At 47.3% G+C, this 11,942-nt stretch overlaps 1 protein-coding gene across 1 annotated transcript; it reads left to right on the forward strand.

Moving 5' to 3' along the window:
• The first annotated feature begins 283 nt into the window (after positions 1–283).
• Positions 284–11,942, forward strand: HMGCS1 (3-hydroxy-3-methylglutaryl-CoA synthase 1). The gene is made up of 10 exons (XM_066569298.1): positions 284–395; positions 5,181–5,638; positions 5,995–6,120; positions 6,623–6,787; positions 7,489–7,657; positions 7,775–7,945; positions 8,725–8,831; positions 9,178–9,303; positions 9,576–9,739; positions 10,137–11,942. The coding sequence occupies exons 2-10, from the start codon at positions 5,191–5,193 to the stop codon at positions 10,227–10,229; spliced, it is 1,569 nt and encodes a 522-aa protein (XP_066425395.1). The 5' UTR covers positions 284–395; positions 5,181–5,190; the 3' UTR covers positions 10,230–11,942.

Genomic DNA, 11,942 nt, shown 5'->3' on the forward strand with positions numbered 1-11,942 from the left:
CCTACCCTCACCCGCGGTCGGCCGCGCGCTCCCATTGGCTGTCTCCGCACGGCGCACGGCTCCCATTGGGCGCCCGCCGCCCCTGCCGCGTCCCCATTGGCGCACCGCCCTCTGCCCACGCCGCGTCACTTTCTCACGCCATTCCCCCCGCCCGCTCTGCCCGCCGCTCGCCGGGCGGGGGGCGGGACCTGGGGCGGCTGCGGCTGTGATTGGTGAACAGCGCTGCCGCTCAGGCCGCGCGCCGGGTGGCGGGCGGTGCAGCTGCTTAAAGGGGCCGCACGCCCGCCGGAGGCTGGTGCTGTCTTGAGTGCGTGTGGAGCAACACCGGGAGCGACAACGGGAGCTACATCGGGAGCTACATCGGGAACGACACCGGGAGCCATCACCTCCGACGGGTGAGCGCGGCTCGGGCCGCGGAGGCACTCGGGCCAGGGGCGAAGGGCTGCGGAGCCGCGTGGGGGAAGCACGCGAGGGGCGGCGGGGCTGGGAGGGGGAGCCGCACGCAGGGTCGGCATAGCTGGGAGCGGCTTCCTGTGGATACAGCTCCTTCGGAGGAACATCCGTAGAGCGGCCCCGGGGGTTGAGGGGAATTAAAAAAATTAAAAATGAAAAGAAAGAGGGAAAAAAAAAAGGATGAAAAAACACCCCAAAAACGTGTGTCAGGGTGTCCTAACTTAGGTGTCACCTCGTATCCCGCGCCAGCCGCTGTTCGGAACATCACAGGCCGTCGGGCGGCGCAGCGGGCGATGCTCACTGCCCAGGTGACCAGGTGCGTCCCGCAGGAACCGCATCCCGCAATGGGGTCCCGGCCGCCGCCTCCCGCCCTGCCCGCGGGGGAGGCCCCCGGCTGTGTGAGCTGCGGTGAGCGGCTGCTGCGGGGCTCCGCCGGGCTCTACCCCCGTCTCGGAGGCAACCGAGGAGCCTTCCGTGTGTCCCTTATCCACCTCTCAATGTCGCGACAGCGTCGCCCTCCCAAGCCGGGAAAGGCGGACCGAGCGTGCCTCCCTGCCCGTGCCCCCCCCGTGCCCAGGCAAAGGCAGCCGGGTGCTGCCCCGGGAGATGCCGCCGCCTTCTTTCCTGACGGCGTTTGCCGCAGGGTGTGGGCATCCCGGCGCCCACCCGTGTTGTGACGGAGCCCCGTGCTCGGGTGTGCCGCCATCCGCGCGGGTGGGGCCGCACGACTCCGCCCGACTCCGCCCGAGTTCCGTCCCCGCGGCTCTGCGCGGTTTGCCTGTATCCCGGCGCACGGCGGTGAGCGAGCATCCCTCGGGATGCCCGTCCCGGCCCATCCCGGCACCCGCAGCCGAGCGTCCCGCGGGGAGGTGGCCGCGGTCCGGCGGCCTCTGGTGGCGGCACAGGTGTCGTGCGCGCCAGTGTCACCGGCGGGCCCCTGCGGGACAAGACGGTCATGTCGCAGCCGGGGCCGCCACGGGCACTGCCCCTCCCACCGGTCCTCCGGAGCCAAAGGCATCGCTTGTAGCAAACAAGGCCGGAGCTTATTTTCTACCTTTGAGTAAAGTGTTCCGTTAGAATTAAAAACTTAGGCAGGAAATAACACAGTCAGATTATTGACATAATATGCTCAAATTCCTAAGAAAGGCAGTAACGCTACCACTTGTTACAAGCAAACATGTTTCTGGTAGCACAAGCAGAAAGAAGTGGCTTGACTTATGCTTCTCGTTCATTCCCAGCAGAATCATAAGGAGACATGAAACAAAGTGTGTTTCTCATTTCCATAAACCAAAGCATTTGGGGTTCTTGTTATTTTAAAACAAATGATACTTCTGAGAAAGTTTTCATTTTCAGTAAAAACTCAATGATAGGATGTTGTTTGCTGTTTGACCAGGAAGACAAAAGACTGTCTGTTTTATACTGAGTAAACAATTTTTTTTTTTCTGTAATGACTGACTGACTCGAGATGTCATATGTCCCATTTCCTTCAGTGGTCAGAGTGTGCTTACAGAGCAGTGCTGCTCTCGGCAGCACAGCCTGGCAGCCCAGACTGCCGCCCTGCTGGGTGTGACTGGCGAGCTTGGTGTTTGGTGAGCCTGGGAACAGAAAAGAAACACCCTCTCTTCAGTTGTGTTCTACACAAAGTTTTCTGATGAGAGAACTGCAGCAAGTAATATTACTTGAATGCTGGTTTTGGCATCTCAAAGTTCTGCAAGGAGCAAGCACAGAAAACACTTGTTTTCATCAGCTCTCATCATTAATGTAATTCCTTTTGGCATATTGGTTTTCCCAACAATTCACTGCCTGGTTAAAAGCTGCTGGTTTTCACCCATTATTTGTCAAGTCCATTACATGCTCCATGCAGGCTTCAGGGAGACCTCGCTGCACCCTTTCAGTACTTACAATGAGCTTATTAAAAATTAGAGGGAGAGGGGTTTCTTGCAGGAACGTGTAGTGACTGGACAAGGGGGAATGGTTTCAACATGAGACTACGTTTAGATGAGATATGGGGAGGAAATTCTTTAGGGTGAAGGTAGTGAGACACTGGCACAGGCTGCTCAGAGGAGCTGTGAAAGCCCCATCCCTGCAAGGATTTTAAAGCCAGGCTGGATACATTGAGCAGCCTGGTCTAGTGGAAGGTGTGCCAGCCCATGGCAGGAGGGTGGGAATGAGATGATCTCTAAGGTCCCTTCCAACCCAAGTTATTCAATGATTTAAGATTCAATGAATCTTAAATAAAGTTAGGCCTTTTGAGATTCTCTGCAGCCTCCAAATTTAAGCTTTCTGGCCCATGGAGCGGCAATGAGCTCTGCTCTGGGTACATGGCTCACCCTCGGTGTGGCTGCCAGACATTGATGAGCTGGAATTTCCTCTTTGATAAAATGAGGTGTTTTGTGCCAGAAAGGGAGCTGGACCCCAAAGCCCTTTTCCCAGCTGGTACCTTGGGATCTGTCTGTGGGGCAGTGTGTCTACACTCATATGGGAGCCAGAAAGCGTCTTCCTGCAGTGCCTGTGCAGATTTGGGATAGCACACAGCTCTTGGGGCCAGGTTTTGGACCCCAGCGCTGCTGCATGTCCCCAAGCCGTGTGTGTGACTTGTTCACGGTGCTGGGCAGGGACATTCCCCGCTCCCCGCAGCTCCGGGGCACTCCTGGACCAGCACCCTCCCTCCGCTAACAGCATCAGCCCTCTGCTGTACCAGAACAAATCCAAAATCCTGCCCGACAGCTCCCAGGAGGCAGGAATAATTATGGGTTTGCTCAGCTTGTGCGTTGTTTGGGGGTTTTTTATCTGTCTAGTTTAAAGCAAGATAAGGCGGCACGGCACCGCTCCACTTTGGAAACAGAAGCGAGGTGCCGATGGCTTGTCCAAAACAACAAAACAAACACAGCCAAGAGCACACAGGAAGCCTCTCTGCAGCGGGGGTTTGGATGCTGGCGAATTCGGTTTTATTTCCCGTGGGAGCTGTCGCCCGTGCCCGCCGGCCGAGCCAAGCGCCCCGTCCCGGCGCTGTCCTTGCCCCGTCCCGGCGCTGTCCCTGCCCCGTCCCGGCGCTGTCCCTGCCCTATCCCGGCGCTGTCCCTGCCCCGTCCCGGCGCTGTCCCTGCCCCGTCCCGGCGCTGTCCCTGCCCCGTCCCGGCGCTGTCCCTGCCCCGTCCCGGCGCTGTCCCTGCCCCGTCCCGGCGCTGTCCCCGCCCCGTCCCGGCGCTGTCCCCGCCCCGTCCCGGCGCTGTCCCCGCCCTGTCCCGGCGCTGTCCGTGCCCCGTCCCGGCGCTGTCCTTGCCCCGTCCCGGCGCTGTCCCTGCCCCGTCCCGGCGCTGTCCCGCCCTGTCCCGGCGCTGTCCCTGCCCCGTCCCGGCGCTGTCCTTGCCCCGTCCCGGCGCTGTCCCTGCCCCGTCCCGGCGCTGTCCCGCCCTATCCCGGCGCTGTCCCTGCCCTGTGTCCCGCCGCTCTCCCGGTCCGGTGCCGGCGCTGGGCGGCGTGGCGGCTGCTGCGCACGCGCACTGCCCGCGGCGCGCATGCGCCCTGCCCGCGGCAGGAGGTGGCCATGGGATTCCGCAGCGTGTAAGAGGCGGGCGCCGTGAGGGGCAGCGGGGGCACGGCGGGAGAGGCAGAGAGGGCGGCAGCTGGGGCACGGCGGGTCGGCGTGAGGGGCAGCTGGGGCACGGCGAGGCGCTGGGCTCCGCATGCGGCTGAGGCGCGCTGCGAGCCCCTGTGCGCACATTCCCGCGGCTCCTGCCCGGCTCCAGGGTGGGTTATGGATAACCTTGAGGTGGTGGGGGCGGCAGCAGGGGACACAGCAAGGCGAAATTGGTTCTTTTGCTTAAAACCGCGCAGTGCGCTGTAGGGCCGTTCTTTGGCCCTCTATGCAGCTGGTCCTGGCTTCTGGAAGCTTGGAGCTGGGCACGGAAGGGACGGTGCCCTGTCGGGATGTAAGCTGAGGAGGATGGTGCCGGCCTGTGTAATTGAGGGAGGGTTGAAGTAATGGGGTGTAATGTGTCCTTGGGATAGTAAATCCCCAAGTGTGGTGACAGGAAAGTTGTGGGGTTAGAATAAGGAAACTCGGCCTATCAGGGAGAACACTGTTCATCTCAGCCCATGAAATACTCCTCCAGGCATGGTACTAGGAGTTCCAGTGTTCTGGAATGCCAGAATAGAATATGCAACAAATAGAAAAAACACCAACACTCCCGCTGAAAACAAAAACAAAAAAAACAACCCACACAGAAATATTTCTGCCTTGTTGCAAGTGTAAACAAAACAAAGTGACCTATGTCACTTTGTTTAAAAATAAATACTATTTTGAAGATTCCTGGCCTGTCTTAAGATGGTTATTCTCTAGTAAGGGTTTTCAACTAGCAATGCTAATAAAAATATCCAATCTTTCTAGCTTGGTTATATGCAAAATTGAGACTTTGCGTATAAGCAGAAGTAAGATATTGAACATTAATTTCTCAAACACTTAACACTTGATAAGTGTGTGTTTTTGCTTCAGAAAGATAGGGTTTTACCTACATCTGTTCGTCTCCTGAGCTGAAATCTGTATTTTCACTTAATATACTCGTACCAAAGCTTCACCAGAGGCAAAGGGTTGCCTTTTGCAAATTACATTATTGAAAACATGCAACACAACTTTTTCCTTACAATTACAGGAACTAAAAGTAGGCTACTCTAAGTATACCTGAGTAAATCACATGATTTTGTGGTTTTCTTTTATTTTCTTAAAGATCTGCCACGATGCCTGGGTCTCTTCCCGTGAATGCTGAATCCTGTTGGCCCAAAGATGTGGGAATTGTGGCACTGGAAATATATTTTCCCTCTCAGTATGTTGACCAGACAGAGCTGGAGAAGTACGATGGCGTGGATGCTGGGAAGTACACCATTGGGCTGGGCCAGGCAAGGATGGGGTTCTGCTCTGACCGGGAGGATATCAATTCCCTCTGCTTGACTGTGGTCCAGAAGCTCATGGAGAGGAACAACCTTTCCTATGATTGCATTGGGAGATTAGAAGTTGGAACGGAGACCATAATTGACAAATCAAAATCTGTGAAGACCGTCCTGATGCAGCTTTTTGAAGAATCTGGTAACACAGATGTAGAAGGAATTGACACCACCAATGCATGCTATGGAGGCACTGCTGCTCTTTTTAATGCTATTAATTGGATTGAGTCCAGTTCCTGGGACGGTAAGTCATGGGTATTTTCTTGAAAAGTTACATCATCCTTACATCAGTCTGCCCCACAATGACAGGGTCATGTTTAACCATATAAAATTCAGAGGGTAAACTGTTTTTCTCTTCTAAAGTCTTTTTCTTAAATGCTCTGGGTATTTGCCACTTCAGTTACAGCATGAATAATGACATAGCTACTAATGTAAAGGTCTTCTGTAAATTCAGGTGATTGCCAATTGAAATGTGGGAGAAAAATCAAAATTGAAGAGCCCTTTAATCTTGGTGTCATCTCCTCAATAACTAGAGTCTAAAAATTGCTGATGGATGTTAAGATGTGCCTTCTCATCGTTTTCCCTGTGTGTTTTTCGCAGGTCGCTACGCCCTTGTGGTGGCTGGAGACATTGCTGTGTATGCCTCGGGAAATGCCAGGCCCACTGGGGGAGCTGGTGCCGTTGCAATGCTGGTGGGCCCAAATGCACCGCTGATTTTTGAGAGAGGTTAGTCCCATGGGAGAACATACACTGCTCAGGTCAGATTACTGCATCTGCCCTGGAGCCTCTTCCCTGGTTTTTGTGCCTTGCTGAAGCAGCAGATCAACTCTCTAATGTCAGAAATTGCTCTTTATCTCTTCTTGTCTGGGCTAACTCAGCCGAGTCCAGTTACAGGACACAGAGGAGAACAATTAAAGGTGCTCCTATTTGTTTATTTCCTTGAGGATTCTCCAGTAAAATTGATAGAGTAATACTAGAGCTGAACAAAACAACATTCTACTTCCAGGGCAATATGACAATCCTTTATTGCATGTGTTTGTCATGCTCAGTCCTACTCTGCTTTACAGGCCATTGAGGACTGTGTGAAACCTTATCTTAAAAGGCCAGAAGTGCCATGAAAATCTGCTGAACAGGGCCAAAACTGCTTCTTTTCCCACATGTGGCAACTGACACATCCCAATTGACTCAAAGCAGCTGAATAAATTAATTTTCAACTTCTGTCCACCAGGATTGCGTGGAACCCACATGCAGCACGCGTATGACTTCTATAAACCAGACATGGTGTCTGAATATCCTGTGGTGGATGGCAAACTCTCCATACAGTGCTACCTCAGTGCTCTGGACCGCTGCTACACCGTCTATCGCAACAAAATCCACGCCCAGTGGCAAAAGGGTGCGTAGCCTCTCCCGGTGCTACTGCAGCATTGGCAGATGCTTGAGTGTGTAGCACACAGGCAGTCTAGTGTGTGATCTAAAAGCTAGTCTGAGTCTCTTCATGTTTGTATGTTCTGAAGTGATTGAAATATTTCTCCTGTAAGAAATTATTTATTTCTGTTCTGGTATGGCTAATCTCCTGACAGTCTGTAGTAGTCTCTACAGGCATTTGTTGGTGTAAGATATAATGCCTTGGTTAAAAGCATACTATTACCCATCTCCATCCAGACTTTTAAGAAACTTAGGTTAATATTTAAATGTTCTGTAATTATACTGATTTTTTTCTTTTAACACAATATGTTTAGTAATTGCTTTAATTATATTAAGAGACATAAGTGTGAAGAGAGGCAAATTAAGTAGATTATTACGTCAAAATACTGGGTAGGAATACCAAGATTCTGTTAAACATAGCTTTTTGTTCTAGAGAAAGAGCAAACATTGTTAGCTGGTGCAAAAGGTGGTAAAAAAAGAAATTTTAAACAGAAGCAGTACAGTGTGTTAAGTGCACTTGACAGGAGTGGTTAGTGTTACTTGTATGTTTGTGTCTCTTCTATGCCAACATGTTAGGATGACTGGTGTCCTGCCAGCTCCCTACTTTATTTCCATAATTGAAGTGAGTACTAAACAGAGGTTGTAACATAACACTTCTGCCACTTCCAGAGGGGACAGACAGACGTTTCACCTTGAATGACTTTGGATTCATGATCTTCCACTCTCCATACTGTAAACTGGTACAGAAATCTGTGGCTAGACTCTTGCTGAATGATTTTCTCAGTGACCAGAATCCAGAAACAGCAAATGGTGTTTTCAGTGGTCTGGAAGCTTTTAGGTGAGAATTGCTGCTCTCTACCTTCGTCACATAATCTGTTACACATCCAAAGTGTGTTTTTACTTTCTGCTATTTTATTAACTGTTTCTGAACTTTTTTTTTTCCTCTTTTGAATAGGGATATAAAACTTGAAGATACATACTTTGACAGAGATGTGGAAAAAGCTTTTATGAAAGCTAGTACAGAGCTCTTCAATCAGAAAACCAAAGCTTCATTACTTGTATCCAATCAGAATGGAAATATGTATACCCCTTCAGTCTACGGTTGCCTTGCCTCTCTTCTAGCCCAGTAAGCATAACATTGGGAAAAGTTATGAATAAGGTCATAAAAGGCTTTTTTCAGAAAGTTTCTTGTAAAAGCGTAATATAGCAAATTTTTCCCTACAAGATTGCCTTAAGCAGAAAAACTAAAGTTAAAACACAATTCTGCACACACATTCAGTTCAAGTAATGTGCAGATTGAAAATGTCCATGTCAGAAGCTGATGCAAAACAGCTGCTTATGGCCTTGCAAAGCAGGTTCTTATTTGTAAGGTAGTGTCTGTTCTCAGCCCCAACTTCCCCCCTCTTCCTTCCCCTAGAAACACTCCTGAAGTGGAAAAAAAATCTGAATGTCTTCTCTTACTATAATAAGTAAAGCCAAATTAAATTACTATTTAATTTTTTTTTTCAAATACATCCTTTTACAAAATCATATTAAGTTTACATTAAACCACTCCTCCTGTGTTTTCTTTTTCTTTATTTTTATTTATTCTGACATTCTCTTCCAAGATGTGTTAATTTTTTGGCCTTAGTTTGCTTAAGAATGATATATGTTTGCTTTCATTATATTCTGGGCATTTCTCAGGCATGTTTTGCTCTAGGCAGCTTTCAAATTCAGCAGATAACAGCAGTATTTGAATTTGTGTTTTTAAAAGTCAGTGTTTATGTACATAGTATGCTAAATGTGTATTATAGACACTATAATAAAAAGCTGGTTGCTTTTCCAAAGCTAGATGCAGTTTCTAGTTATTTAAAACTGGAACTTTGTCTTAGTTCTGACTTTAAAAAGCTGTGGTATGATTTGCAGGTACTCCCCAGAGCAGCTTGCGGGACAGAGAATCAGCGTGTTCTCATATGGCTCTGGTTTTGCTGCTACCCTGTACTCCATCAGGGTCACACAGGATGCCACTCCTGGTGAGTGACTGGAGGTGATGTCATCTGCCTCCCTTGCTCAGCTCGTTCTTGCTGCCTTGTTGCACAACCCACTGGCATAAGGAAACCTGCAGGGCAGTGCCTTAATGACAGCAGTGCCACACTGGGAATGTCCAGCTCCAGGGAGTGTTTAAGTGTCTCCTTGAACAAATAAATAATAGTCTTCAAACTCTGTTAAATGTTTTGAGTTGGTAATTGGGAATATTTTAAATGACTAATACTTTAGATTCTGTAATGCAAAGTACTTTGAAAGGGCTTGAAATATTCACATACTAGTATGCAGTTCTCAGTACTGACTCTACCCTACCTGGATGGTTCTATATTGCAGGCTCTGCACTGGACAAAATAACTGCCAGCCTTTCTGATCTCAAAACAAGACTTGACTCAAGAAAATGTATTGCACCTGATGTCTTTGCTGAAAACATGAAGCTCAGACAGGAAACACATCATTTGGGTAAGAACCTAATAAATATCAATCATTCCTAGTCCTTGAGCAAATTGCTTATCACTTAATCTGAGAGACATTAAATGATTAGGGTGTAGAATGAAGGAAATGTCCAACCCTTTCTGCCTCTAAGTAGCTTGTGTTCATTTTACCCAACATGTCTGAAGTAAAAAATGGTGGCTTGTTTTTTCCTGTCTCAGTGCATCCAGTCTGCCAAGGCCTGTGTTGAGTAAAACTCTTACCAGGAAACAACTAACAATGTGTTCCTCCCTTTCTTACAGCCAATTATATTCCGCAGTGTTCAGTCGAGGATCTCTTTGAAGGAACATGGTACCTTGTGCGTGTGGATGAAAAACACAGGAGAACTTACGCTCGGCGCCCGCTCATGAGTGATAGACCTCTGGAAGCGAGAGTTGGAGTTGTCCATCCAGGCATTGTTCATGAGGTGAACACTCAGCACTCTTTTAAAGTTTGATGTAAATGGTGGAACCATTTACATGTTTGTCTTAGCATGTGCATGTATGTTAAGAGGAAGTGGTTTTATGAGTTACATTGAATACTTTGTTAACACATGTAACATACAAGCCAGAAGTAAAAAGTTGAAACTGCGATTTTAAAAAGTACATTTCATCATAAAAAGAACAAAACTGCACAAGAATGAAAGAGGAACAAACTGGCTCTTCTCACACGATGTGTTTGCATGAAGCATGACCAATTTGATTGACTTAAGGCCAAGCTGTCCATTGTAGCATGAATGTTGTTTGAGAGTTGGACTAGCCATGAAGTATGAATGTCTGTGAACTAGAAAACTGTATTTAATATTTTTTTTCCCTTCTTCTTAGCACATCCCAAGCCCTGCTAAGAAAGTGCCAAGAATCCCTGCAACAACAGAATCTGAAGGCGTTACTGTCGCCATTTCCAATGGGGAGCATTAAGATACCTCTGTGAGGTGGGGAAAGAAACGAGGTGTGAGGGCAGGGTGAGAGAGAGAGAAAAAGGATTGCAGTAGCACTGAAGTTTCAGTGTACACTAGTACTTAATTGGAGCATGACAAAACTCTTTAGGCTCCTTGAAAAAAATCATCATAATATGGTGTGCTGATTTTATAGTATTTTCAGAACACTTACATCAGGAGTATATTGGAGATAGAAGGACTTGCCAGGTGCTGTGGGGATTCCTTAACATGTCTGAACTTTTTTAATTGCTGAGAAGTAGCTGTAGTCTATTACAAAGTCTTCGTACACAGAAAGGAAAAAAAAAAAGGAATCTTCTGCCTGCTCTTCCATGTAAAATGACTTGAAACCTACACTGTTAACTTCTACTAGTACTCAACTGTGTGCAAAATTGTCCAAGCTTTTAATGTTAGGGTTCTCAGTGCCTTGACAATAAGCAGTCAATCTTCTGAATACTGCAATTCTCTTTCACTTTATCACCTTCCCTTTCATCTCCTAGTCTGCCTCCCATCACCCCATTGCTTTGGGACAGGCACAGAATCAAGAACATCCATTGCTGGAATAGAGCCTCTCTTCCCTGTCAAAGTGACTGGATCAAGAACGGCTAGGCTGACAAGTGGTTTTCTTAGAAGAAACTCTGTGATTCACTGTGTTAGTTACTATGTAATTCCTCCTAACATCTTATGTGATTTATACCTGCATTTTAAGTCACAGGAGACTGGGAGGAAAGATGAAGAAGAAGGGAGGTAGTAAATTTTTTATTCTAAAGAAAGGGGATAATTGATTTGACACCATAATAGATGGTTTAGTAGAATATCCAAGACAGCAAAATTTTAAAATAAAATTTAGAGCTATTGTGGCGCTGTTTTAATTGGCAAACAAAGGAGAGAGTGATGTTTATCACTTTGTCTGGAACTCTAGCCTATTAGTTGTCTTTTATATAATACATTTCCAAAAAACTCTTTGTAGCTTTGAATCTGGCTTTTTGCTTTGAGGTCCTTCTCACTATTGGTAATACTGTAGGAGTGGAGTCCTTTATTTCTTTCCCCCCTTCCCCAGCGTGCAAGCTAAAGCTATCCATTTTGCAAGCAGTAGATAGATTTACAGTGGTTATGGGGAGTCCATTCTGGTAGATTTTTAAAGCCCAGATTGGAAATGAACTATGATATGAGCCTTTTAAGCTTGTAAAATATATATATATACATACATATATATGTATATATATATTTAAGTTGAGCTAATGTACAGAATGAAGTTTCATTGAATTTATTTCTTTGCTAATTCTACAAAGCTACATTATCTAATATAAAGTAGCAAAAAATTATTTCTTTTAATTACATTTTTTTTTGTGTGTGTAATGAAGTGTTTGTATTACCTGTCACTCACTAGAATTTGATAACTTGCTGTATTTGTACAGTCAAGCCTTGGTAAAATAGTTGTTTATTATGAATTGATGAATACTAATCTGTTTGTTCTGCTGAAAATGATGGAGCAATGCATGATGATAGTGTTTGCAAGTATTTTGGTTTAGGTTGCCCTCATGAAACTTAACCTTGACACCTGTAATACAAACTGTCATGGAACAAAGTCCATTGCTGGCAGTGGACAAGCCAAGAAGTGAGCTACTGGCACAGGCCTCACAGGTCTGTGAGGCTGATCCTTTATTAAAATAAAGTTTGAGATATTTGAAACCTG

This window comes from Molothrus aeneus, chromosome Z, assembly GCF_037042795.1.
Source record: "Molothrus aeneus isolate 106 chromosome Z, BPBGC_Maene_1.0, whole genome shotgun sequence".
Lineage (NCBI taxonomy): Eukaryota > Metazoa > Chordata > Aves > Passeriformes > Icteridae > Molothrus > Molothrus aeneus.